Source organism: Endocarpon pusillum (assembly GCF_000464535.1).
Source record: "Endocarpon pusillum Z07020 unplaced genomic scaffold scaffold7240, whole genome shotgun sequence".
NCBI lineage: Eukaryota > Fungi > Ascomycota > Eurotiomycetes > Verrucariales > Verrucariaceae > Endocarpon > Endocarpon pusillum.
In genome coordinates this window covers 60,119-87,908 of record NW_006916639.1, presented here as the reverse complement: position 1 = coordinate 87,908, position 27,790 = coordinate 60,119, and the positions used below count along the sequence as shown (strand labels likewise).

The following is a 27,790-nucleotide window of genomic DNA, read 5'->3' as shown; positions in this document are numbered from 1 at the left end:
TCCCCGCCGACAGGCCCGAGGTCGCCGAGGCGTATCTGAACGCCATGCGCGACGGCTTCTGTACGGGACAGGTGCTGGGCAGCGATGGGGGGAGGCTGTTGGTCTGATGCGTTTGATGAGCATTTGATAGGGGTGTGTGGAGGTTGCATTGGGGCGCCTAGGACCTTCGGACCCACCAGCCTACCTACCATTCGGCATGGGGTATTTTTCGGCTATGTGTTCTACGAGCAGAATCATGTACGTGGGGGAGTGTGTCCGTCTGCTCGGTTGGTCGAATGAAGCTACCCGGCTATTTCCAATACAGTGACACCCTTCCGCCCATTCCGTTCAAAGGCACCGACAAAACCGAGTGATCCCCTCTTCTTCCTCTCGTGAACTCCCTCCGGATGTCCGATCTTCTTCGCGTGACTCCCAAGTAGTAGCAAACAGCGTACGGAGGTGCCAATTCACTTGCAACGCCTGCCCGTGGACCAGCCCAGTCCCTCCCCCTGCCACATTCCCCGCAACCTTCAACCGCTCCTTACACTCCTCACAAAACCACCGGGCATTCCTCCCTGGCGCCCTCCCCAACCCAACACACTCGAGATGAAACCACTCTCTCGGACAGTCGTCTGCGTCACACGCCACCATCTCCCCGTAACTTACTTGCTGGCAGTAGCAGTACCTCGGTTCTTCGCCGGACGAGTCGAGTGTTTCTTCTGCTTCTTCTTCTTCTTCCTCTTCCTCTTCTCCTTCTTCGACGAGAATCTTTTCCTCCACCTCGATGTCGAGGCTTTCGATGGCTGAGTCGAGAGGGGGGGAGGGCGTTTTCACCTTGTTGCAGTTGTTGGCGGTGGTGGTGGTAGTGATGGTGGAAGAAACGTGGTTGAGATTGTTTGTTGCGGAGGCAAAGGTAGGGGAGGAGGTTGATTTGAGGTTCGAGATTGCGTAGTTAGCATTATTATTATTGTCGAGGCTATTGTGGTCATGATCATCCGTCAAATTGGACTCGGCTTTGTTGCTATTCTGTCTTGCGAGTTTGGCTTGTAACGCTGCGGCTTGAGCGGCCAGTCCCGCACCTTTCTTATGTGAGCGTTTGGGTGGCAGGCCGCTTGGTGATAGAGAGTCGTGTAACGGATCTTTATTGCGAGCAGACTTCGAAGAAGAGGATGCAGGTCGCTTGAACTTCGCGTCTGTTCTGTGGTTCTCGCGTGTGCCAGCGTCGGATTCGGCAAATGTGTTGACGATCGGGGTGGAAGTTTTGGAAGATCGCGCGCGGGAAGGGCGTTGTTCGCGCTCCCGTTCTGGTCGGTGCGACGTCGTGGTAGTGGTAGAGTGGACATTTGTATTGGGCATGGTCTGGGGCGGTACCAGTGGTGATGCCGCGGATTTGGTTTTCGACAACGACGTGTTGTCCTCGGAGGCGCATGCTTCTTCCCTCTTGTAATTACTTGCACCACCTTTACTGCCCCTTCTCTCGAGTAAAATGCCACCTCTCAGACCGTTTGTGCCGTTCGCCAACATACCCAGTTCTTCCTCCATGATTTTCTGCCCTTTGTTGTTGACGGACTCCTTCATAGTATTCCTGATCTCGTCGCTTGATTTTCCAGTCACGGCTGACACGTTATGAAGCTCGGGTGTGCTTGCCGTCGCTCTTCTGGCACCATTTCCATTGTTCCTATTCGAGGCAGACGAAGGAGGCCGGCCTTGGGTTGAATTTTGTCGAGCGCGAGTGGATTGTGGTCGAACGGTGCCAGGTATGGGACTATTCTTGTGCGCATCTTTGCCAAACGAGCCGACAAGTGGTGAAGAAGCAAGTTTCGGTGAGTTTGTCGCCGAGTTGGCTGTGTTGATCCTTATAAAACATTAATACAATCCTCACAGCCAAGCAGGATGCAATCTCATACCTTTTCCTCGCGGCAGTGGTGGCAGCTGTTGCCGCCTTTCTTTTCTTGGTCCCTTCTTGCTGCGAAGGTTCGCGAGACATAGCTCTTCCACCCAGGACGCCGCTGAGCGATCTCTCCATTGCTGCACCGCCCACTGGCTTCTCTGCTCTTTTTCTCTTCACAGCGGGAGCTGCACCAGATATTCCAAGACCAGGCACAGACTCTGCTGCGGTTTCTCCGGCTCTTCTGGACTTGCCATTCGCGTTTGCTCGCTTCATCGGTCTTTGATCGTCGAAGTCCGAGTCAACCTGGGTCGGCTTTTGCTTCCGAGCAAGCATGGCCTCCCTCCGACTTTCGCTCCGGCTAGCAATGTCGGTGTCATGCATCGCAGCCAATCCAGCAGCTGCTTCCTTTCTAGAGCCCGCCGCATTGGTTCTGGTAGGTGGCTTATCCTCAATGTATGCCCAATGCGTCAAGCTCCCTAATCTTGCTTCCTCCGATATTTCGTCCGCGATGTGAGGGTAAATGGTGTGAAGACGATTGAGATGTCTGGAGAGGTCTTCATTCGCACTGTTGATCAGATGATTCTTTTCGTCCATCGATACCATCATCTCGGTCAAGGTGGTACGTAAATGGTAGAATATTCTTCTGTGTTCGAATGATTGCTGGTCGTGATGGCTATGGGTTGAAGCTCTGGAGGTATTATCCATCATTGAATTCAGAGTACCATCGGTATTGGCTGATTGTATACCCCGGTTACGAATCGCTACGTTAGAATGCGTACTCAATTGCATGTCGTCTAGGTGGCTGTCCGGCGGGGTTGACGTAACGCAGGCTGCGAGGAGGGTTTGGAGATGCGCCTCTGGAGCCCAAGCTTTCGCATCAACCTCTTTTAATAAGGATGTGTGTCGTCGGAACTCTCGAGGCAGAGCAGTGATGGCATCTGTGAAATGAGTGATAGCAGGATAGAAGCCATGTTCCTGCACGTTGGGCGGCGGCGCAGCAGGGGGATTGCTGATGAGCGAGTTCTGGCGCAAGGAAGAGCCGACAGTTTTGGAGGTTCGAGTTGGGTTGGTACGAGTCTGTCTCAGAGATGTTCGCATGTTCGAGGTGGCAAGAGTAGTTGTCATGGTGGAGGACATGACCAGGTAGATTTCTTGTTCAGGGCGACGGGTGGGGGGATTGGGCTAGCAGAGCGCTCTCAGAGATTCATCGCGGAGTAGAAGAGAATCAGAGATGGCGAAGATAATGTGATCAAGTGGCAGCAAGCTGGAGCAGACGCGACTCTGGCTATGAGTGTTGAACATAGGCATATGAGCTGAGGTGTGCTGCTGAAGAGGGAGAACAGCAGATCTAGATATGGGGATGGGGATGGGGATGGGGACGGGCGCTGTTAGCTTACTAGTTAAGTTAGTACCTGAGTAGGTAGTACTACTACGTAGGTAGTAAGTTAGGTGGTAACAGTGCCGGGGTTTTGCCAGTGCGTCACCAATTCCTGCCATGATGCGAGGGGATACTACGTACTACGTAGTATGTTTTTGCGACACGCCCAGGCGCTAGTACCTGGTGGCCTTGGCAGTCCACCGTGAGCAAAATACTGCTACCATACTCTGTACTACTACGTATGTATACTCCGTGGTTGGTAGGGCATGGTAAGCTTTCCATCGCGCATGATTGGTTGTCAGTGCACATTTTGTCTCATACAGGTGACAGCAGTGGCCTCGGCATCGCCATCATCGCCAATAATAAGAACAATAGGTACAGGATGCTTTTCCAACGCCTTCTCAGAAGCCACTAACTTACAATGCAGAGAATGGCAGCCTGTCGTCCAAGTCTGATCCTTGGTCTACTCGTTCTTCGCCTGTCCCTTCAGCACCTCTTGATGTACCTTGAACGCGTCCGCCAACAGCTCGTGCTCTTCCTTCTGATGGCTTGTCTTCAGCCCAGTAGCCACACTAGCACTTGGGTTCCGGCCAGCATACATCACGTGGCGGCGGTTATGGTGCTCGGTTTCGTTCAACAGTGTCTCAATCCGAGGTTGGACGAATGACCACCCACCCGCATTCAGGGGTTCCTCTTGACACCACACAATATCTCTCGCATTGGGATATGAATCAAGGTTTTCCTTCAGCTGTTGCCACGGAAATGGATTGAGCTGTTCAATCCGTGTGATGGCAGCGTCCTTGATGCCGTTACTCTCTCGATGCTTGACCAGTGCAGCATAGACTTGACCAGAACACAGAATCACACGATCAATCTTGTCGTGCGATGCGATAGACTGATCCTGGTGAGCGGGATCGGGGATGATCCAGCTGAAATGTGAATTGCCCGTGAAATCCTCAATACTTGACCGCGCAAGGGGATGGCGAAGAAGGGATTTGGAGAAGAACATGATAAGGGCTGGAGTGGATATTAGTGATGGTTCAGGATGTTGGAGTGTGATACTTACGTTTTCGGAATTGTCTGTTCATCTGCCTTCGTAGAATATGGAATAAATTAGCTGGTGTGGTCATGTAGGCAACCTGCATGTTGCAGTCCTGATGCTGACGTTCCAACTTCTCCGCTGTGGGAAAGACTCGGGGTTCTTCGTTGCAAAGTTGCAAGTACCTCTCCATCCGGCCAGAAGAGTGCTCGGGGCCTTGCCCATCATAGCCATGAGGCAAGGAGCAGACCAGACCCGTCCGTTGCAGCCACTTCACCTCACCTGATGCGATGAATTGATCGATGATACATTGCGCGTTGTTTGCGAAGTCGCCGAATTGAGCTTCCCACATCACCAGGGCGTTTGGCGACGAGAGCGAATATCCATATTCAAAGCCGAGCACACCAAACTCGCTCAGCGATGAATTGGAGATGACAAACTGGCCTTGGTCTTTGGACAGGTGGTTCAATGGTGTCCACGTCGCTTCATTCTCCTGATCGTGCAACACAGCATGACGTTGGGAGAATGTACCTCGCTCGACATCTTGCCCGGAAACACGAACATGATGGCCTTCCATGCACAGCGAGCCGAATGCAAGTGCTTCAGCAGTTGACCAATCAATGTTCTTGCCCTCGTTCACGGTCTTCTTCCTGTTTGCAAGGATTCGTTTCAGGTTGCGATGGACGTGGAATCCTTCAGGAGCGCCAGCGATCTTATCGCCAATCTCTCTGAGCTGCTCGGCGGGCACAGCGGTCGGCAGATGTGGCAGAACCTCGGTGGCAAGCTCTCTGGGTGACGCAAACCCATTCCAGGCCGAAGTGAGCCATTCCTTGCCAGTAGGTTGGTAGTCCTTACTCCTGTCAAAGCTGTCGTTCAGCATTCCCCAAACCCATTTCTTGTGCTCATCAATGTCCTCATTGGTAAAGCTTCGCTCGTTGATGAGTTTCTCTACGTACTTGTCTAGTTGAGGCTTGACCTCGCTGATTCGCTTGTACATGAGTGGTTGAGTGAACGATGGTTGATCGGTTTCGTTGTGGCCTTGTTTCCGGTAGCACACGATATCAATCACGCAATCTTTCTTGAAGTCAGCCCGCCAGTCGGCCGCCATTTGGCAGACAAAGTTGACGGCTTCGACATCGTCGCCGTTGACATGGAAGACTGGTGCGTCGATAGCCTTGGCAATATCGGAGCAGTAGGGAGTAGAGCGTGAGAAACGTGGATCAGTGGTAAAGCCTATCTGGTTGTTGACGATAATGTGGATGGTACCACCAGTTGAGTACGCAGGAAGAGAGTGAAATCCCATCGTCTCATAAACCACTCCCTGTCCGGCGAATGCAGCATCACCATGCAATAGCACTCCGAGCGCAGTGTTAAACTTTCTCTCATCCTGATTGAAATGCTGGATTGCTCTAGTCTTACCCAGCACGACTGGGTCTTCCGCTTCCAGATGGGACGGATTGGCGACCAGCGAAAGCTGGACCCGTTTACCGGAAGGGGTTGGGCGTTCGAAGTTCATGCCCAGATGGTACTTCACATCACCAGAGCCCTCGTCGGTGGCTTCCTGAGAACCGCCAAATTCGCTAAATATCGACTCATTGGGCTTACGAACCACATTACTCAGGACGTTGAGACGACCACGGTGTGGCATACCAATGACGATGTCTCTCACACCATAATCGACACTTCGATCTATCAATGCCTTCATGCCAGGTACCAAAGTCTCACAACCTTCGAGCCCAAATCTTTTGTCATTCGGATATTTGGTGGCAAGAAAAGCTTCAAAGCTCGAACTCCAGATCAGCCGGTCCAATATTCTTCTCTTGTCGTCCACGTTGTACTTGTATGGGGTTGGCACCTCGACGCGGTTCCTGATCCAGTCGCATTGCTCCCGATCAGGAATATGGATGTACTCGACGCCATACGAGCCGCAGTAAATCTTCTCACAAGCGGCAACAATCTCTCTAAGCGTCATCTTCTGCCTGTCCTTGGTTGCGAACCGGGGGAGGATACCAGGTCCCAAGGTGAATTCCTGGTCCATGTCGCTCTCTTTGAAGTTGTAATGGTCTACTTCCAGCTCCCTTGGTCTGTTGTAGCCAAACGCCTCTGCTTCGCCACGGATCCCTAACGGATCTGTCTTTGCCTTGTGATGTCCTCGAGCTTGGTAAGCGCGCACTAGAAGTTGTACCTTTAAGTGATTCTGGACGTCTCCCCCTTCGCCAGGTTGCATAGCAACTCCACTGCCGAGATTGAACCCCTGAGAAGCAGATGCGATTGATGGCGGTGGCTGAAAGGCTTGTGATATAGGCATATTTCCATCCTCCACATTCCGGAAGTAAGCTTGCCACGAGACGTGTACGGACTTCGGGTCGTGTTTCCATGCCATATACATTTCATCAATGTAGTTGGCTGTATTTCCTTGCAGGAAGGAGTCATTTGGATCCTTGAGAAATAGATCAGTAAGAAAAATATAACTCTCCAGGGAGCCATGCACCTACCACTCCCTTGTTGGTCTCTTCAACAGCCATCGCATAGCCTCTGCGAGACACGTTTGCGGTGATCGCCGGTAGCTTCCTACCTGATCGCAGTGCAAGGTTCGATCTCTCTCTGACCAATCCTGAAGAGATAGCAGTAGATATGGCTCTACTGCGGCGGTACGTCGTGCCGAGCAGGCCACTGCTTGGCCTGCTCATCGTGGCGCGAAGCATGAGGACCGAAGTAACAAAGAAAAAAAGGATACGGAAAGAGAGGAAGAATGAGGAAAGGAAAAGCAGAGGGATTCTGCCTCCCAACCAGAGATATTTTGTGCTCGATTGAATCTGATGGTTGTTCCTGAGCAGTGAGCGAACTCCGCAGCTCGGCAAAATCAGTGAAAGTTGGAGAAGGCAAAAGACGAGGGAGTACTTACGTAGTACTACTCTACTGTAAATAGTACGGAGAAGTAGTAGAGGGGAGAAGACGCTTGCTTGGCTAGGAATAGATAACTACAGTACTGCGTCGGAGGAAGTGGCGTCGCGTACAATCAGCTCGATGTGTTAACAGTAAGATTTAGTAGTTGATATTACTGATTACTGTTGGACTCCGTGCTGTATATATATGCTCTCATCCCCTTTCAAGCTTTTCAATCTTTGCTTCGCTTCCCGAAGTGAAACAAGCTTATAGCCGGTAGTGGGTATCTAATCGCTGAAATATCAAACGAGCAACCAAAAGTAATGAATGGTGACTTGCTTGTCATGGGAAACGCGCACATCATCGTATGTGCCAGCGCGGTTCCATCTCCCCCATACCAAACTTCTTAAATCCTGGCACCTGCCACATACTCCCGCTCTATCAGCTCGATTTCCCCATCGTCTCCTGTCCGTCTCCGCTCGAGGAGCCATCTCCCAGAACCCTCAGGATCTTTGACGTAGCTCACGCTCTCGGCTCCACTGCTGGCTCTGCTGTGGCTTTTGGCAGGCTTCTCTGCAGCCTGCGTGGTCTGTGAAAGAGCTTTCAGATGTAAATAGTTGTCTTGCAGCGTGCCGTGTAGACCTACGTCAGAAGGCAGTTTCCAGGGTGTCTTCTGCATCTCGGCGGCGGTACTGCTCTGACGAGTTCTCTCTTCTTCAAACACTTCTGGAAGCATAGCAGCAGAGCTGTGTGGGTGTCCTGTGCAGTCGTTGCGATTGATATGTACATTATCCAGTGCAGCTGGCGGTTGCCCAAAGCTATCTTTCAAAGGCGGATAGGCTAAGGGTGAATTCCCTGTTTGACTACCACTGGTGCTGTTGAGACTCGTTTGGCTGCCACCCCAAGCACCGCGTCTCAGCTTCATTAGCGCACTGAGTGACATCTCGTCTGGATCAAGATCCAACAGATGAGAGACGCCTGGCACAGCAGGGCCAGCTGACGGCAAACCCAAGGGATTGATTGAGACAAACGAGTTCCTGTGGCTCCACTCGCTCCTCTCGGTGATTGGCGTAAGACTCGGCTCCTGAAAATTGGCTTTGGCGCTGTGGCTTCGGTGCACACCTTCAACGCCTCTGGGCCCGAAGAAGCCGCCATTCACCTTTTCTGAATTGCCCTTACCATAGACACGAGCATAGAAACCGAACTCCTGGCCATAAAAGCCATCATCATCATTCTCGAGCACTTCCGCATTAGCTTCTGCGATCATCGGATCATCTTCTAGCGAGTCATCGAATGGAAATTCATCAGACTCGTCTTCAGCACCGGCATTGTCAAGCAGCCGGCTGATCCGGCTATCATCAGATATCAGACCAGGCTGGCTATCGGCAATCTGTGACCTGGAGTTGAGATCCTCGGAATCCTGACTCGTGCTAAGATGGCGGCTAAATCGTCCTTGGGAAGCCGCTTGAGTTGCTGCCGATACTAACGCATTTTGGTATGCCAAGTTATCTTCCGTAAGGCCGTTAGGTTGAGCGTCGCCCTGAACATCGGCCTGCGCTTGTTGATCCCTCCTGACAAAGCCTTCCCCCAAGGGTTCGGAGGTCGCCGCAATGGATAGAGTGAATTGCTGGTTCGATCCGCCTGGGTCGACTGCATATGTCCATTGGGGAACGGTCTCAGGTCCTGGTAGCGGGACCGAGTTCTGCTGCCGTGCCACTTCCAGCTTCTGAGCATTTTGAGCGGAAATGTCATGAATCTTGCCAGACTCGTCATCGAAGATGTCTTCGTCGAAGGTTTCACCATCGCTTGCACTGGCTGGACTCCCAATGTGGCCATCATCAAAATACAAATCATCAGGTTCCTCTTGTGGTTCTGGGGCCTGTGGAGGAAATTGGTGCGCCGGACTCGTCAGGTTGGGAGACCCCGAGTCACTCAGGGGTATTATACCAAGGCCGCTGAGCCAAGGTGGCTGCTCAAGGACTTTGGGGCTAAATTCAAGACTTCGTGGCGTAAAGGAAGGGTCTGGAGAGATTTTGGTGCTGGCGCGGCCTATAACCTCACCATCAGCGTCTCGTGGAGTTGTTTGGGAAATGTTAGTGTGAGGGCTGGGACTCATTCTCTCAGGTAGCGGTGTGAAACGGAAGTAGTCTACAGACTGGTGCTGAAGACCATGTTGTCCCTCGTCGAACTCCACATTGACACCTGGAATGCTCTCTTCAAGACCATCGCCATAGCCAATTGCAATATCTGTGTACTTGTTCAGTTGTGAAGGATGTCCTTCCGGCTCCTCGTCTGAATCTGCGTTGATTCCTGGAATCTTCTCTTCAAGCCCATCATCGTCATCGAAATCATCATCAACATACCGGTCCTCTTCGGAATCAACGTCCTGCTCATTTTTGGCAAGCCATACTTTCAACGCAGCGTGCTCCTTGTGTTTCTCTTCCAGTAGTCGTTCTTGGACCTCCGAATCTACTCCGCCTAGTTGAAAGCTAAATCTCGATGAAGTGCTGCTCATATGCTTAGGCAGATTTTCGGCTGGGCTCAAGAAATCATTAGTCGGAGCGACTTGTTTCTCGGTCGCCACAGCAGAAACTGGTGTCCCCGATGCTTGCGAACTGTTCCGGTTTTCAAGACTATCTAGATTTGGCTGTGGAAGGGCATCTATCTTCCTGGACAAGAAGTTTGACTCGGCTAGTGCCGGGGCAGTCGCTCTGTCTGTGTTTTCCACTTCCCCAAAAATGTCGAGAGGCAGGGTCTTTGCAAACGCAGGTAACCTGGGTGGATCGCTCGTTGCTTTGATTGCAGGTGAAGATGCGAGCGTATGAAGGTAACCTGTGTTGTGTTGCTGTAGGGGTCGTCTGTCGTCATCGAAATGCTCCGTGAAGAGAGGAGAGTGAGTAGGTGACTGTGGAGTCCGGCTGGTCATGGCGGCGAATGGCGGCAGCTGATCTGAAGTTCTGCGGTTCCATCGGGTGCTGGGACATGATTCAATGCTCGGCGATGTCTCTGCACTTGAAAGGCCAGTGTAAGAATTCAGTCTGCTAGCTTTTGGCACAGAGAAGTCGTGAATGATTTTCCCTCTGATCCTTGGGTCAAAGTTAACCGGAAGATTTGGCACATTGGGCGTATGCACACTTGGGTTCACTTCCTCTGCTCTTGGAGGCTGATTCTGCGAAGTTCTTCGACGAGCGAGCAAGTTCAATGGGTTGAGTAGATACAGCTTGCCCCTACCCTGTTTCGAACCGCTTTTGTGAGAGGCGTTATCTTCGGCTATCGACAATGACGATGCGCTAACATTCTTTGGGTGTGGCCGATCGCCGTAGAGGTGAGCCTGACCTGCGTTGGGCGACATTGTTGGGCTCTCGTTTGGTGTCAGGGATGCTGTAAACTTCTTGGGTGGTTGTAACGAGAAGACGAAATTATGTGCTCTGGAAGCCACCGAAGAGAGCGTTCCAGACGTGGTTGACGCAGCTCTTTCTGAAGTGGCCGAGGTAGGCCGATAGTGGTGCCATTCGTCAGAGGACCTGGGTAATGCAGTCATGCGGAACGCTGACGCCTCGTCTGTCGGCGACTCTGAGACGTCCGAAATTGGAAAGCCTGGGAACAAGTTCCTGCTCGCTGCTGGTGACGAAGGCCGGTCGAACTTGGCTGGGTCTGCCGAAGTGTACAGGGGTGGCAAGGATGCATGGTCGTCCGGATGTGAGGAGGTTGAATACGATCCGTGGTGGTTGCCCCGAAGCTTGGACAACATCGCAGACGGCGCCATTGTCTCTGCTTGCTACTAGATGTCCGCCCAATTAAACTGTGTTCTACCACCTCTTGATCTATCGTATCAGAGCTCCTCTCATGGTCTCAGACTCGTGTTGTTGCTCGGAGTGCCGAAGGGCGACTCTTGAAGTCGACCGCTGCGACTTCGGCCGCGGGCACAGCGGTGTGGAAATCAACTGGTCAGCCTTACACAGCATTTCCGTGTGGTGTCCAGATGTACATCTTGGAGAACCCTCGACAGATTGGGTAGAGACTTGACCTCAGTGTTGAAGCTCGACTTGTTGATCTGCCTCCAGGATGGTGAAATTGTTATCTGGGGCTACCATCTTCTGATAGACAGCTCGGAGGGTCGGAGGAAAGTCAATGCACACACTTGACCATACTAGGAAACAGTTATATCTCCTAACGTAATCAACTCCCACCCTAAATAGGACACATGAAGTTTGGAAGTCCATCCATAGTAACATCATGATAGTACTAGGAGCAATTTCATAGGCTTGGCACCCATCCTCCATGGAAACGTGCTCGACTTCGCTAACGTCGACTTTTATTGCGATTAGGATTCTAGCTCTGCCACCATTGACTGGAAAGATCGCAGTCTTTGCCTCCAAGTCAGTGGCGCCCGTCTGGGATGGAGCATCTGCAACAGCAGTACCTGCCCCGTATCCTCCTCCACCATAGGCATGATGCTTCCTCCTATGAAATATTTAAGATTAGTTTTGTGAAGAAAATAAAGGTCTTGGCGGACTCCGTTTGTGAGATGAAAATCCTCGACAGTCCTCAAATCAAGTCAAATCGAGTCAAATCGAGTCAGATCAAGTCAAATCAAATCGACGCAAATGGGGGTCATGATTTGCTTTACTTGATTTGATGGATACTGTACACTAGGAGAACTTAAGATCAAAGCAATCCACAGTTATCAGGACCGTTCTCGCCCGCCCCAGTAAAAATCGCTGGGACTGGGAAGTCTCGTGAATCCCTTTGATACGCTGTGCATTAGTCTTTGCATGATTCACGGGCATCTACACCGGCTACCTCGTCGCCATATCTGAACTGCATAGAATACTAGAACATGTCAATCTAGGCGCTCTCGTGCCTCCCATTCAACCATAATCTACTGATACCTTTGCGAGCAAAGACGCGATAACTTGGCGCAAATGGAGACTGGATATCGAACATCTCTGCACCAATCGTTCCAAAATCAACGCCAACGTTCGCGAGGCTCTACAACTGACTGTGGAGCAAAAGGAGGTCGGAAAGTCCTCGAGCCAGCAGAGATCGGTGGCAAAGCTCTGAAGCCCAGTAATCTGGTCTTCATCGTCATGGCAGCTTCAGTGAACACGCCTGGTCAAGGACACCGATTTCAAAGAGTCCGACTCGTACTGAGTCGTGGAACGTAGAGTTTGGTAAAGCACCTGTCTTCTCAACCATTGGGAGAAGGGTCACATCTTGCCGATGATTGCAACCCAACATCGAATCCCAACACGCACAATACTCTGGGTGTGCGTCCGCCTCAAGACTTCTGCCTCCTTGACGCATGTTGTGCATTGCTAGCTTATCACTTAGACTGCTGCAGCACCTTGAAAAAGTCACCTCTTTTGCTGCATCATCTCTCAAGGTCATTGGTCCCACATATTTAACGTTTTAGAAGCATTTATACCTCGGATCGTCACTCTGCACGATATTGCAACAGGCCAAGTTCTTATCGGAATTCAAGATCATAAGAACATGGTCATAAGGTCAAGACTATAAGAGCAAGATTACAGGGGCACGATTACAAGGGCACGATTATGTAGTTGGGGGAGCTGCAGTATAAAGCACGCAGGAGAGTGAGTGTCCTGGAGGTGTTTGTGAAGCTAACAAGCCCTGACAAATACTACACAATCCTACATGGATATTCAGCCCTTTCGAGTCGTTGATGTGTTTTGCCCAAGGCCTACAAGGCAGCCAATCGAATCCACTTTATTCGAGCCTTAAAACCGCGGTCCCGGCCTTGAACTGTGTTGGTGAGCCAAATGAATCAAATGATAATTATTTCATACCAACAACAAGGGGTTACACGCACCAGTATGTGGCTCTGCATATACCTACAGACATCGCCTGGCTGCTTGGAGCACATCTGTAGAGTGCAGTTTGCATTTGAATCAAATTGAGTCAAGTAAACCAAATTAAATGCTTGGCAAATAACCCAAATTGGCAGTGCTTTCGTCCTAATACTTAGGAGCAGGAGAAGGCCCTTTTTAAATTACCATCAACGTGTGCTTAGTTTCAGCCTAACTGTAATATGATCTAGTTAGTTTACATGAAATTATGCAGCTGAACATCTAAAATCTAATACAATTAGGTTATTTCGGTCGTCATATTAAGGAAATGACGGTCAGATTATGGCTAAATTATGGTCATTTGAGCCTCCTGATGATCCCTAGAATAATAAAACGTCTGCTAAATCAGTAGCACCGCGTCATTTTCAGAGCCCTTCTCCCTGTAACTTTAGTAATCAAATGAAAGTCTTGGCAGAGAAGTCTTCCATTTCGAAATATTCAGGGTGATTATTGAAATTGATGAAAAGATAAAGTCTTGGCGGACACTTTATATGATGAAAATGCCGAAGACTAATAGTAGTCCTCCTAACATAACATAGCTTAGTACTTACATTTGACTCCATTTGACAAACAAGTCAAATCAAATCAAATGGACTTCTGGGGTTAGATAAGCAAGTCACATGAGGGTCATGATTTGGATACACTGGTTTGCTGATCGACTGAGTTTGGGGCGAAGACATCTCCATCCTATTTTAACCCAAAGGGCCAAAAGCAAGGTCCAGCGTCTCGTTGCGGCATTATTGGATTAGCGCAGAGCTTCGTTGAGGGAACTACCGTTGTTGAGGCTCCATACCCAGTCAATGAGACACATCAAAACCACACTGCATTTGCTGCGGCAGAGGCCCTATTCGACTGGCGTCGAATTTACTGGACTTTTTACTCCATCTTCCCCTGGGAGAGCCAAAGATGCATGCCGCAACCAGCAGCCCTTGTGCGATAACTGCATTCAAATATGGTGTAGCTTCCATTTCCTCACTACTACACAAATTCTTGTTTGCTTTTTCTCTAAACTCACTCCCTGAGGAGCTGCCATTTAGCGAGTTGCATCGCTACTATTTTCAATCTATTTCGTTCAACCGGTATTGCGTGGTATCCTCCATGGATGCCTACAGCAGAACACCACGGAGGGTTGAGCCAGCAAAGGTTGGCAAAAATGTGTTTCTTGTGAGTCTTAAGTTTTGAGTGCATTGTATCTGGTACAGGTCTTGACGGTGGTCCAGGGAGTCGTCCGGGGTGGAGTAGCAGTCTCTTTCCTCTTTTTGGTCATGCGATTGAGTGCCCGCAGAAAAAGCTTTAAAATGCTCTTTTTTGGACGAAGGGTTCGTCATGTTTGCCTGATTACTGACCCTCCTCACCGCTATTGACTGGCAAATCATTGTCAGCTTTTTGTATTAATTTAAGCCATCGCAAGTGGCCAGAGCTGGCCGTCATCTTCCACGTTTATCAATGTTATAGAGAGGTATTCCAAAGGCTCATTGGTGGTTCTCGTTTCTTTCTACACAAGCCTATGGGCGGTCAAAACCTCGTTTTTGATCTCCCTCAAGCGCCTTGGCCAGAATGTAAGATGGCAGAAGATTCTTTGGTGGTATGTCTGCGCCCCCTCAGTTACTACCTACCTTGCTACATTGGAAACATCCAGTACCGCTGCTTGGCGTCCCCGCTGAGAGAGATCGTATTATACTGTACGAACGACCGGCCCTCAGCTTCCAGCAAATCCCATTCAAATTCCACACTACAATAGACGTCCTGACTGACGTTATAAGTAATGCTCGGCCTGTCATTCTTGAAAAAGTTAGTCACTGACAGCAACAGTTATGTCCATCCCAATGAGTCTATTATGGAAAGTAAATCTCTTGGTACAGAACAAGCTGGCCTTGTTGGGCATCTTTTCTTTTGTTATCTTCACCATGGTCTTTGCGGTTGTCCGTGCCGCAGTCTTCAGCTCGTTTAGACGCCAGCCGGACGAGACATGGTTATACATGTGAAGTTCCATCGAGCAGGTTCTTGGTAGGATCCTCCATTCCGGCTCCCAACTCACGCAAGAAACTAAGCTAGCCCAACAAAAGCTTATTTTCTGATCAGTAGCAATAATTTCTGCTTGCTTTGCATCTTTCCGCACCCTCTTCACCCAACCGGAGTCCCGTTCACAAGCGCCCATATACACGGCGCTCACTGATTCATCACACAGAACATTATTTCGCCAGAAGAACACGCACCCATTCGATCGGTCGTTCTCCTTGACCAGGATTAGCGAGCTAACTACTTACGGTGGCACCTATATCCATGCTGTTGACTCAGGAAAGTTGCCAGTTTTGCGGAGGGTTCTGCAGAAGTGCAGAGAACGTCATCCCTTTAGATAGTATACGTGTGAAGAGTGGGATTGACTGGTCACATCATCCATAATCATGAGCCACATTAGCCAATTCGCCAGTATCGACTAGCTGAGAGTGTACAAGCGGAGGCCAGATCTGAAGAATTTGTTGCGAGTATGAATGTGATGAGCTTGAGGAGGTCGGTTGTTACAGATCCCGGGCATAGTAAGTAGGTTAGTGAAAGTACTATACTCCGTATAGCTAGCAAGATCGATAAGCAAGACCCAAGTAGTATCAAGTACGTTCAGAGCACGTTCTAAGCATATTCCGAACGCGCTCCAAACGCACTCCAAATGCGCTCTGAACACACCTGAAATGTACTTGAATCCATATTGATTATCTAGTGGTGGGCATGGTAGTAGCATTTCAATCCCAGGAAAGATGCCAATGTGTATATAGGCTAAGCAAGCTGTGCAATTCGAACCATGGACAACAGTCAATTTCCCTCCGAGGAATATAAATCGGCTCGTTTTCTTGAATCGGTAGACATTGGCAGAGGGTGTCGGGCATTCATCCGCCAAGTATTGGATGCTAAGTAGAAGTCTTAGGAGATACGGAAAGTTAAGGCAGTTGTTGACTTTGTGACCAAGCTACTGTCGAAGAGGAGAGTAATCAGCAAAGCTTCTCGTACTCTGGGCCTTTTCCATGCACACGTAACATCTCGCAATGAAGAGGTTGAATGATTACCATGCATGAAATCGAAGCACGACAGACAGCTTGGCGGACCCAATTCGTGCAGTGCCTGCATCCATGAACTGTCGCCCACTAAAATCCTGCATGAAAACTCCTTAGCCAATGATTATATTCTGTCATAACCCAATGATCTTCCCAGAAACTGATACAGTCAAGAAATACCAGCTCCACGGAATGACGCTCAAAGAATAGACTCTCGCGATCGCTAACCAGATAATCAACAGAATTTTACAATCAACCAACTATAGTGGTAAAATCAGTAATAGTGATATCAGAAACGATCTTCTCGGTCATGGTGCAACGTCCTGTCTCCAACGGTCAATCATATCCCGTTGTTTCGCATCCAACGGTGGTCCCATCATCATCTGGTCGTGTAGATAGGCATTCTGACCGTACCTTCCCACCTGAATGGCTAGACCAGGGCTGTAAATTGGATTATTGTAGTTGAAACCTGCGACTCCGCTCGCATATGGCATGCCGCTATTGAAGGAAGGATAAGCAGGCATCGTTCCGGGAACATTATAAGGATTCATCACTGGTTGTGGGAAAGTGTGCATACTGAGCGGAGAGTTATGTTGGCCGACTTTGTTGAGAGATGTGTTCTGCTGGGCAATTGTTCTCGCTTCGTTCGATGGCGGCCTGACATTAACAGCAGGATGCTGGCTCAAGAGGTCAGCCATGCTGCTTGGTGGCTTAGGCTCAAGGACGTTGTGCACACTTCCTGCACTCGGCTGCCGAGAGCCCTTCAGTGCCTCCTCCTGAAGCCGTTTGCGACGCTGGCCAAGCGTCTCTTCAGCCTCTGGAGTCGTTGCTGTAGGTGCCACATTTTCCGTCTTCAGGCCAAGTAGACTGGAAATCTCGCTGGCAAATTCAGCACCAAGACCAGTTGTGGTCCCCTTTTCAGTCTTAATTCTTTGAATGCGCTGAGCCAAGGTCTCACCCTCATCCTCATCCAAGACTTTATCAGCTAAGGCAGGTACGTCGAGTGTGTACACCGTGCTAGCACGTTGCTGCTCGGGCAGAATGACTGCTTGTGGATTCACCTCATCTCCTCTTAATCTTGCTCGACGGCAGCTCAAAGGTTCATTGTCTTCCATGTCACGCTTCTCCATAAGCCCCATGGGCCGATCTATGTTTTGCTGCGCCTTTTGCCCTGCAACCAGCAGTCCTAAAGGAACGTCATCATCATCGAATTTGGCTTCATCATCTACCTCAGCGTCTTCCCACGCCAGCGTGATATGCTTATTCTTCCTCGATTTTTGCTGGAACTGTGCGACTGCATCGAGCTCTAACAAGGTCGAGTGCATCCCATTGGGAAATGCATTCGCAGCAGTACGATTTCGCTGCCTTTGTTGGGCTTTTCTCATCTGTAACTCGGCTAGGAGAGTGGTGGGGGGCCCACTAAAAGCAGGCGTGTCGAGGTCTTCCTCTTCCCTGTTGTCTTCCTCTATTGCTTCCTTGGTATCCTCGTCATCAGGATCTTCTGCATTAGACTGGGTTACCTCATCTTTAGCATCTGTGGATTCTGCTAACATTGTCAGGGGAGTGGCTTCCGCACCGACAAGAGCGGCTTCTCTTTCATTTATCTCAAGCTTCGACCGTCTCTTGGTCAGCTTGTTCTGTGAAATAATTGGGAGGCCTGTAGGGGACTTTGGCGGAGCATCTTTCGTGTCCAAGGTAGGGCCGGTGCTTGTTCGCAGCAGATTGGTGATTGAGCTACGGCGATTTTTCTTCGTCTCGAGCGTCGCACCTTTATCATGGACATTGCGTTTCCCATATATTTCGCCCCCAAGATGACCAGCGAATGGGTGGTCAGTGAACGCGCTCACGGGGGCATGGGCGGAAGCATCCAGAATGCTATCAAGGGTATCCACAGCGGAAGCACATTTGATGTCAATATCCTGAGTGAGAGCAGGTTTCTGAAAGAATGCGCTCGCACGTAGCTGTGGAGGCAAGCTGGACAGAGCTTGCGACGTTCGCGTGCCATCCGCTGAGGTCGTTTTCTCCGTCTTATTCAGCCATGCTGCAGACTTCCGCATTTCGGTTGGCATTGCACTTAGAGCTTTCAAACGTCGCCTCTCTCTTTCAGCAGGCGAGGGTTGCTTGGACAACTTCTGGGGCAGATTGAGCATCATTGGCACTGGTGCTGGATAGTACACCATGCCCTCATCCAGTGGTGGCTCGGTGAAAGCTGCTGCATCGGTCGCCAATGGTGGCTGGTTGATGGCGATTTGGCGATTGATAGATACCTGCCGGTTAGGGGACAGGTGTGAATGAGACGTGAAGTGTACACCATCGAAGTCAACAAAAAGATCAGTGGCTTGACGGTATGTGTCATTAGAGGCTGATGTCGAGGGACGAAATTCGTCAGGCTTCTCGGTATCGTACTCTGGTGACTGCTCGACCGAAGGTCTTCTATCATGCTTCTCAGGCCTGTATGTATGGGATGGAGGTTGAGGCGGTTCATCAGTTGGGGAGGCATATTGACGGAAATGTTCTGGAGAAGTCTGTGCAACGTCATGATCTGCTAACGGCTGGGGAAATCGTGAGCTCTTTGAAGTTGAACGGCCTGGGTTGGAGGTATGTGACCAGGAACCCGAGAGTACAGACCCTTTAGGGGAGATCACATGTCGAGAGGGTGGATAGCCCGCTGATGTTGGTGAAGCATTAACGCCAATGATTGAATTGGAAAGCGAGGAGGTAGAAACTTGTCTGGAAGTGTGTTGTGTTGGATGAGCATATTCGCTAGGTGCAGAAGAGTGTCCTTGTCCTTGCCGTCGTTCGAATTTCAGCTTCTGAAGTTCTCCATCCATGCTCGAGGTCATGCTCAGCCGTTCAGCACTCTCTTCCAAGCGCTCCACGTTTTTGAAGTAAGCTCCCTGCACGGACTGCAAGTCGGGCGTCGGGCGTCTCAGTGGCAATTTCGGTCCAATCGATGCAGCCGGCAGCCGACCAACGGAGGAATGTGGCTGGGGAGGTGCGAAGCAGGCGTCCATATTTTTCCTCTTGTTCTTCACAGGAGTTTGCTGGGTATCCTCATATTCATCATCTTCGAGCATGTCGTAACTTGTCCCTATGGAAGCCATTGATCTCATCAGAGAACCTAAACGAGTATCGGCATGTTCATTCGTCTCCCCAGCTTCAATATTTAACTCCCCAGTGTTTTCGAATTGCATTGAGATAGGACGAAAGAAATCGTCAGGCGGTGGAGAGCCCGAGACAACTGAATCAGACCCTTCTGAGAGAACATCTCGATCGGCCTGGGCAATTGGATCATAGGCCATATCTGGGAGGGAGGACTTCATTTGGACGCGATCTCCAAGCACGCGACACTTCAATATCGTTACGAAACCAACATGACGGCAGGAGCGAAGTAGAATACGGCCACCCGAGGAAATACACACGTAGGAATGAATGAAAATGATGGTAACCGAGTCAGACAAAACTCTAAATTGGGAGTACGGAGTACATGTCCATCAACAGGATTTCTTGCCAAGCCGTCGGTCTCTCTTTCCTACCATGCGCTCTCACTGGCCGTGTCCACCATCATTTTGCTCCTAATCTCCCTATGCTTGTCTAACGCTTCACCACTTGCTCCACCCTTACCCTATTGGACTTGGGCCATCCATCTCTGCTAGAGCCCGCCCTCAGCGCGTCCAGGCACGCCAATCAATCATTGTTATCTTCTCCCCCAGTGTGGCACACTGGTGCTCGAGATATCGACCTTACCCTCCAGAACTTGGACCGCTCTGCATGAATGTAGATAACGTAGATTGCCACCTCATCAATGTAGACCATGCTGATCCGTTTGCACCAAGTCCTGTCGCTAGCCGACAAGCCGGAGATTAGTGAAGCGCTCTGGAACACGCTGCAATGGATATCGAATAGGGACCGTCGACTGATATAGCTAAGGTCATCCAAACTAGGACTTGAGTTCAGTCGAAGACGGTAGACTTGCTGGACTACCGGAGAGTCTAAGGCGCGCCCTGTACGCAGTAGTTGAAAAGTTCGAGGTCAGTGGGTTTGCTTGATCGTAGAGCATCAGTAAAGATTCTAGCTACAGCTCCCGAAGCTTGGAGAGCTTGACAGTCTATGCGGACCGAAAGAGGCAAAATTTATGTCACAAGCCACGGGATCCATTGTAATTGTGCTGAGACGCGGGAGTTTTAGTAAGTACTTAAAAGTACTTAGTCGCTTGTAGATTCAACTTACCACATGTACCTTGATTATATTGCACTACAATATTATTTTGTCGCCTTTGGGCATTTTGTCAATTTGAACGATACAGGGAAGATTAAAATGACTGTGAGCACTCAGCTCCTATTTTATGGATGAACTAATCCAACTGCAGCCTGCACTGAATACATGCAATAAAAAAAGCAACAGTGTTTTTTTTGGTGTGATCCTTGCGTTTTTCACAGCCTGCACTAAATACGCAATATCAAAGAGACGCAATAGTTTTTTGCTTTTCTGCGACCTCACATGTGTCCTCTGCTTGTACACCTAGATTTACTTCTCTATACTGTATGAGTTAGTATAGCCTAGGATCAGATCATATACGGTCCTTTAAGATTCTGAGTACATGGATATTGCTGTCAGAGCTAGTATTGAGAATAAAATTTCTGGACCGTGCCTGGGTTAATACCTGAGAGAAGTTGAAGATCAGAAGAGCATTAGGAGTGTTTTAAGTGGTAAGTTGAATCGTGATAACATGGTAGATTTGAAGTTGCTATACAGAATCGACTAATGTGATATGTCCTATTGCGGAGGGCTAATGGGATTTCGTAGCGGACTACATGTATGATAGGTGTAGATGAAACAGGCATTCCAAACAAGCAGTAAAGTAGACAGTGAATGCATGAATAAGATAGTGGACAGAGAAGAGGAAGGAAGTAACCAAAGTAAACAGTGTAATACTTCAATCATTGGGCCTTTGCTAAGATGCATGCGGAACCTCCAAACTGTAGTATTTACACGTGACCATGAAATTCCAAGCCTGCAGATGAAGCTCGTCCGCATACAGATTTGACGCGACTGACATTCCTAGTGATGTTCTGTGACCTGACCAAGTAGAACGGGCAAGCCTGTCTCTAATGCTCTAGATTACTGTTTCTGTGTTTGCGACCACTTCTTTTGTCTCTGCTACTCCCTGAATGGAATACAGGCAATACAAAGAGCAACGTGCTCATCCCTTCGTAGACAGACTTGTCTCCTTCCAGGGGCCCTCTTCACAACCAGCATTATCAATTTAATACGGCCCCACCATGGCAGCTGAAGTTGATGTCCGTGCTGTCGCTAAATTCGCTTCCGTTCCAGAGACAACTGTGGTGGCAGTACTCGAGCACCCTACTGTTCAGCTCGTCCGCTCTCTTCTCCATAACATTGGTGTGAAGGCACAGGAATATGACCAGCTCAAATCTCAGAAATTTCGATTGGAGGTGGAGCTAGAAACAGCTGTTCGAACAAGCGAATCCAAAGTCAAGGCTCTACGAGGCTCACTTGAAAAAGGTCTCGCGGAAGTCACGAGGCTTCGGACCGAGCTACAGAATTCAGGTAAGCGAGCCAGAAAGTCCTCAGGCAAGCACTGTTAACGTTTTTAGAAAATGCTCGATCGAAGGCGCAACACGAAATTGAGCAGATTCGGTCTGCCAATTCTCAAGACGCTGCTGAGGTGTCCACATTAAAATCTCGGGTGTCCTCTCTCGAAGCTGCCAACCGTGATACCCTAGCTGTGCTCGACTCCAAGTCTACGGCTTATGATAAGTTGGCGGAAGAACTCTCTAGCCAACAACAGAAAGCACAGACCCTCCGACGTCGTGTGTCCGAGCTCGAACAGAACCTACAAAGCGCAAATTCCGCCGCCGCAAGCACACGATTCAGGGAACAGAGTTTGCAGCAGGAGCTTGAGTTGCTGAAGAGGAACAATGAATGGTTCGAGACGGAGCTGAAAACCAAAAGTGCTGATTACCTAAAGTTTCGAAAAGATAAGAGTGCTCGAATTAGCGAATTACAACAACTCAACGAGCAATACATCTCTGAAGCAGAGTCCTTACAGCGGTCAGAGGCAGCGCTGCGAAGCCGGTTAGACGATCAAATCCAAAAATTTGAAGACTCCTTGACCACCATACAAGAGCTTCGGGAAGAGGCTGTGCAAGCAGCCGATGCCTTCCGTGTTGAGCTTGACAGCGCGGGCCGTCTAGCTGATTTACAGAAAGCGTCTGCCGATACTGCGAAACAACGGGCGCAAGAGCTGGCGATCGCATTAGAGGAAGCCAAGGAGGAAGCTGCGGATGAGATTGGGAGGATTAGAGCTGAGGTGGAAACGGAGCATAATGATAAGGTGGCGGCCGAGCAGCGCATTAGCGAGCTCGAGTCGACGATCGAACAGCTTCAATCAGAGCTGGACCTACTCAAAGCTCAACCAAACACACCTCAGCGCATCAACGGCCATGGAACAATGGACCCAACCCATCCTGATACTCCAACAGGAGTCTTTTCCCCTGGCTCAGCTTCACGCGTCAAAGGGAATTTGTCGATGACACAGATGTTCTCTGAGTACAAGAAAGTAGAGCGAGAGCTAGCTAGTGAGAAACGCCATGCAGAACAGCTGTCGAGATCGCTCGAGGAAATGGTAGAGAATCTAGAGAAAACGCAACCTGAAATTGACGAGTTGCGCGCCGATCATGGGAGGCTGCAGGGTGAAATGGTAGAAATTTCAACGCTCAGAGACAAAGCAACAAAAGAGCGGGATACTGCGGTTAGGGAAATGCGAAAATTGCAAGGCCAAGTTGATCAGCTTCGAAAGGAGCGTGATGTTTTTCAACAGCAAGTCCGCGACGAAAGCTCACAAATCAAGATACTTCTCATGGAACAACACTTACGCGAAAAGGGCCAAGAACTATCACAAGAAGAGCTCAAAGACTTACAAAGAGCAGCCGTAGGCGATCAGAACGATCTGGCTGCCATGAGCGACACAGGTCGAGTCATTAGTGAGAACCTGACAGTTTTCAGGAACATCATAGAGCTTCAAGAGCAGAACGTCAAGATACAGAGTATGCTGCGGCAGCTTGGAGAGCGAATGGAAATTAGCGAGGCGAACGAGAAACATCCGTCACGACAACAGGAACATGAAGAGCTTGAAGCGCTCCGTGCCAGGGTGACCATGTACAAAGATGAGCTGCAAAATATGGTCACCCAGTCAAAGAGCTATATCAAAGAGCGCGATATGTTCCGAAATATGCTCGTGAGACGTGGTCAGCTTCCAGCGCAAGTCGAAGCGGGCGCCTTTGCTCAATCAATGCCGTTGCCAGCTGCAGGTTCTCCATCTCGTGGCATGGCTGGTAGCCTGCAAGGCTCGATTACTGGTGAGGAATCGGACTATGCTAAGCTGCTCAAGGACCTACAACATCATTTCGATTCTTACAAGCAAGAAGCTGCCACGGATAATACAGCGCTCAAGAATCAGCTGAATGAGCTATCGAAACGAAATTCCCTGCTGCAAATCGACTTGAGCAAGCAAGTCAGTCTCTTGAGCGCTGCCAATCAGAGGGGGGAAATGCTGCAAGCAAATTACAACATGCTCAAAGCTGAGAGTGTTGAGCTCCAGAAACGTTCAGAGGCAATTCGCGAGAATGCCACAAAGCAGGAAGTTAGGACACAACAAGCCGCGGAAGAGCTAGTTGAAGCAAGAGGTCTAATAGATGGCATGCAGCGGGAAACGGCAAATCTGAAAGCTGAGAAAGAGTTGTGGAAGAGCATTGAGAAGAGATTGATTGAAGACAACGAATCGCTTAGGAACGAACGAGGCCGGTTAGAAAATCTGAATCACACTCTCCAGAACCTTCTCAACGAGCGTGAGCAATCAGACACCGAGTCTCATCGACGTCTTCAAAGACAGATTGAGGGCCTGGAGACTGAACTCCAGACGACGAAACGAAAGCTCGACAGCGAAATCGAAGATGGGAAAAAAAATGCTTTGCGGCGCGAATATGAGCACGAGCAGAGCCAAAAGCGTATTAACGATCTGATGGCAAGCCTTACTTCTACTCGCGAGGACTCCATTCAAGCCAAGGCAGCTCGGGATCACTTGCAGGCGAGGGTAGATGAGACGACCATTCAGTTGCGTTCCGCAGAAGAACGTCTCCAAGTACTACAAGAGAAGCCAAGCGCAGATCCGGGAACAGATAATCCTGTTGGCGGCGGTGATGACCCCTTGACTCGTGTGCAAGAACTGTCTGTCGAGGTCTCCGAGCTCAGGCGCGACCTCGAGCTGAAGATCAACGAGCTAGAGCGTATCAACGAAGAAGTTGAAACATACAAGAGCATCAGCCAGGCTAGCGAGGAGCGTCTCCAAGAATTAACCGAGACTAACGATCAGTATCGCGAAGAGACGCAGAGAACATTTGAGGAGAAGGAAAGAGCTATCAGCGAACTCCAGCGACGTGCCGAGGATATATCGACAGAGCTTATCACCACCAACAACGAGCTAACTCGACTTCGGGACGAGCGAAGTGCCTCAGAACGTAAACTCGACGAACAAAAAGCTGCCTTCGAGACCGAGATCGTCCGACTCAGAGATCAAATTGACGAGCAAAAGGCGCGTGCTGATGCCCTTCTAGAAGACGTGAAATCTCAAGCAGGAATTGCTACCCAGTACCAACAGAATTATGAAGACGAACTCGTAAAGCATGCAGAAGCTGCCAAAACACTGCAAACAATCCGTACAGAGAGCAATCAGCTACGCCTGGAAATGGTCGAACTCAAAACAAGGGCCGAATCTTCAATTAACAGCTTACAACAGAAGGAGGAAAGCTGGTCTGAACAGAAAGCTAGGTACGAACGTGAGCTAGCTGATCTGAGGAATCGGCGAGAAGAGGTCATACAACAAAATACTCTCTTGTATGGCCAGCTCGAGGAGGTATCGAAGCAAATCTCGTTGCTGCAACGAGATCGTACTTCCCTTGCCGAGAACGAATCGGACAGTACTTCCGGTCCAGGCCTTGAAAATTTGCAAGAGGTTATCAAATACCTGCGCCGAGAGAAAGAGATTGTCGATGTCCAATATCATCTGTCCACTCAGGAGGCAAAGCGTCTTAAACAACAATTAGATCATACTCAGTCGCAGTTAGACGAGACACGTCTAAAGCTCGACCAACAGCTTCGTGCCGATGCTGATACGGAGCGAAATGCACTTAGCCACAACAAGCTTATGGAGACTCTTAACGAGCTGAATCTGTACCGGGAGAGCAGCGTTACCCTACGAGCAGAGGCAAAGCGGGCCTCGAACGCGCTTGTTGAGAAGTCAGAGAGAGTGGAAGAGCTTGTTGCTGAAATGGCACCTCTTCAAACCCGAATCGTGGAGCTGGAGAACTTGGTAGAATTACGAGAAGGCGAGATGAAACTACTTCAAGAAGATCGAGACCACTGGCAGGCCCGTACCCAAAACATTCTTGCGAAGTACGATCGGGTTGACCCGGCAGAATTAGAAATGCTCAAGCAAAGGCTTTCTAGTCTTGAGAAAGAGCGGGATGAAGCTGTCGCTGCTCGAGACTCTTTACAGACTCAAGTCGAAGGAATTCCGCAACAAGTGGAGATAGCAAAGCAGGATCTTCGAGCACGATTATCCGAGCAATTCAAAGCTAGAAATAAAGATCTTACTGGGAGAATCAATCAAAAGCAGACAGAACTCGACACTGCTAACTCTCGAAGAGCTGAATTGCAAACGGAGCTTGATTCTACTAGAGAGCAATTGAAGTCGCTGCAAGATCAACCTCCTGCCTCTCAAATTAATGGCGTGCAAGAGGAGTCGTCTACAAATACATCACATCCAACCCAGCCAGAACCAGGGTCTCCTCCGAACGAAAATGGTTCCAGTGCCAGGATTTCGCAGCTCGAAGCCGAACTTGCGACGAAAGACCAGGAAATAGAGCGTCTGAAAGCCCAGCAAGACTCGATATTTAAGGCACGTGAGACCGAATTACGGAGCATGCTCAACAAGAGATTAGCGGAAGTCAAAGCTCAAATACAAGCTGCTTCTGCCAATACCATCAAGGAACTCGAAGAAAAGCTGCAGGCGAGACAAGAAGAAATAGAAGCCCTTCGGACAGAAAAGATGGCCCCTCAGGATTCGTCGGCCACCAAGGGCGCAAACCCTTCTGGAGAAACCGCTGCTGTGTCCCAGCCACCGGAGACAAATGAAGAACTTCCGCCACTCTCAGCAGACCAAATCAGGATTCTCGTCAGGGAAAACGAGACGGTTCGCAGTATGATTCGAACCAATATTCGAATGGCCGTCGACAAGGAGAAAGAGATTCTGCGCAAGGAAATTGAGGAGGCGCAAACAGCAAGTGGGCAGGCGCTTCCGAATTCCACGACTGAAGAACTGGAGAGGAAATGCGCGGTAGAGAAGGAGGCTTTGGTCAAGGAGCTAGACGACAAGTTCAAGGCGGAGAAGCAAGCTCTCCTCAAAGCTGAGGAAGAGAAGCGAGCGAGTGAGCGACAAGCACTACTGAAAGAGCAAGAGGACAAGATGGTACGTGAGAAGCAGACGGTTGTCATCGAGCTCCAGGAGAAGTTTGCAGAGGAAAGACTGGTCTTTAGCAAGGAGTCTGAAAGGAAGATCGAAGATCAGGTAGCATTGGCGGAAAAGCGCAATGCTGTGAAAGTGAACTTGGCACAGAGCCAAGCACGAAACGCCATGGCCAAGGTTCAGGTCGTTACGAAAGCCGCAACAGAAACGCCTGAGAAGCCGGTGGGCGAAGTTTGGGCTGTTGCAAAGGATGCCAAAGCTCTACCAGCAGGAACAGGAACAGGAACAGGAACAGGAACAGGAACAGGAACAGGAACAGGAACAGGAACAGGAGCAGGAACAGCAACAGCAACAGCAACAGCAACACCCAAGCCGACCACTCCTATTCCTGCTTCTTCCACCCCATCATCTGGCGCAAATCAGAAAGCACAGACTGAGCAAACAGCTTCTGCTGAGAAGGCGCCCGATCCTCGACCCCAACCATCTACCACCCACATCCCAACCGTGAAGTCCGAGCCTCCCACGGCTGCCAAGCCAGACTCCATATCAATCACCCCGAATCCATCTCAACCGTCCGAAGCAACCCCGAAACCTGCACCAACCAATCACGCCGATCCTGGTCTTGCAGCGGTACGTAGCCTGCACACTAATCTTCCCAGAGGCAACCGAGGTGGCCGGGGAGGGGCCCAAGCCAACCAGCTCAACCAAGAAGCAAGCACCTCTAATACTCCACAGCAGTCACAACAGGTGGCTGGCCGTGGTTCTGGTATCCCACGAGGCGGGCCTCGAGGTAGAGGACAAGGTCGAGGTGGTGCGCCACACGTGCAGACCCATGCGGCACAAAGTGCGGGCCAAGGCCAGGCCAGCGGGAGTCCCAGGGGAGCAATGAACCCACAAGCACGGCAATTCAACCCTCAAGGAAACAAACGAAGTAGGGAAGATGGTCCAGGGGATGACCAAGGAGGTAAGCGGATCCGAGGTGGTGGGGCTGGCACATAAGGGGTAATGGAGTTTGTTTTCTCACCAGATTCGAGTTTACTTTGACCAGAGCACGGCATGGAGTTGGTCGGCAGCATGACAGATCCTCTCAAAGAGGATCCTTTTTTCAAGATGCAAGCATGAGCATAGGCAGTGACCAAGACTTGTCGTTTTCA

The 27,790-nt window shown here is 49.9% G+C and overlaps 6 protein-coding genes across 6 annotated transcripts in view; 2 read left to right on the top strand and 4 right to left on the bottom strand.

The window, feature by feature from the left end:
• Positions 1-107, top strand: part of EPUS_03730 (uncharacterized protein) — a gene marked incomplete at both ends in the record, with an annotated part of 699 nt that extends 592 nt beyond the window's left edge. The window contains one exon of the mRNA XM_007807713.1: positions 21-107. Within this exon, the coding sequence (XP_007805904.1) occupies positions 21-107 (87 nt within the window). The remainder of the gene's footprint in view (positions 1-20) is intronic.
• A 220-nt stretch (positions 108-327) lies between these two features.
• Positions 328-2,995, bottom strand: EPUS_03729 (uncharacterized protein; the record flags this gene model as incomplete). Its single annotated transcript, XM_007807712.1, has 2 exons — positions 328-1,834; positions 1,887-2,995. The coding sequence occupies 2 exons, from the start codon at positions 2,993-2,995 to the stop codon at positions 328-330; spliced, it is 2,616 nt and encodes an 871-aa protein (XP_007805903.1).
• A 716-nt stretch (positions 2,996-3,711) lies between these two features.
• Positions 3,712-6,992, bottom strand: EPUS_03728 (2-oxoglutarate dehydrogenase; the record flags this gene model as incomplete). Its single annotated transcript, XM_007807711.1, has 3 exons — positions 3,712-4,265; positions 4,315-6,727; positions 6,783-6,992. The coding sequence occupies 3 exons, from the start codon at positions 6,990-6,992 to the stop codon at positions 3,712-3,714; spliced, it is 3,177 nt and encodes a 1,058-aa protein (XP_007805902.1).
• A 587-nt stretch (positions 6,993-7,579) lies between these two features.
• On the bottom strand, positions 7,580-10,939 carry EPUS_03727 (uncharacterized protein; the record flags this gene model as incomplete). Its single annotated transcript, XM_007807710.1, has 1 exon — positions 7,580-10,939. The coding sequence occupies one exon, from the start codon at positions 10,937-10,939 to the stop codon at positions 7,580-7,582; it is 3,360 nt and encodes a 1,119-aa protein (XP_007805901.1).
• Positions 10,940-16,398: 5,459 nt separating this feature from the next.
• Positions 16,399-19,392, bottom strand: EPUS_03726 (uncharacterized protein; the record flags this gene model as incomplete). Its single annotated transcript, XM_007807709.1, has 1 exon — positions 16,399-19,392. One exon carries the CDS (start codon positions 19,390-19,392, stop codon positions 16,399-16,401), a length of 2,994 nt encoding a protein of 997 aa, XP_007805900.1.
• A 1,980-nt stretch (positions 19,393-21,372) lies between these two features.
• On the top strand, positions 21,373-27,635 carry EPUS_03725 (uncharacterized protein; the record flags this gene model as incomplete). Its single annotated transcript, XM_007807708.1, has 2 exons — positions 21,373-21,661; positions 21,709-27,635. The coding sequence occupies 2 exons, from the start codon at positions 21,373-21,375 to the stop codon at positions 27,633-27,635; spliced, it is 6,216 nt and encodes a 2,071-aa protein (XP_007805899.1).
• Between the last annotated feature and the right edge of the window lie 155 nt (positions 27,636-27,790).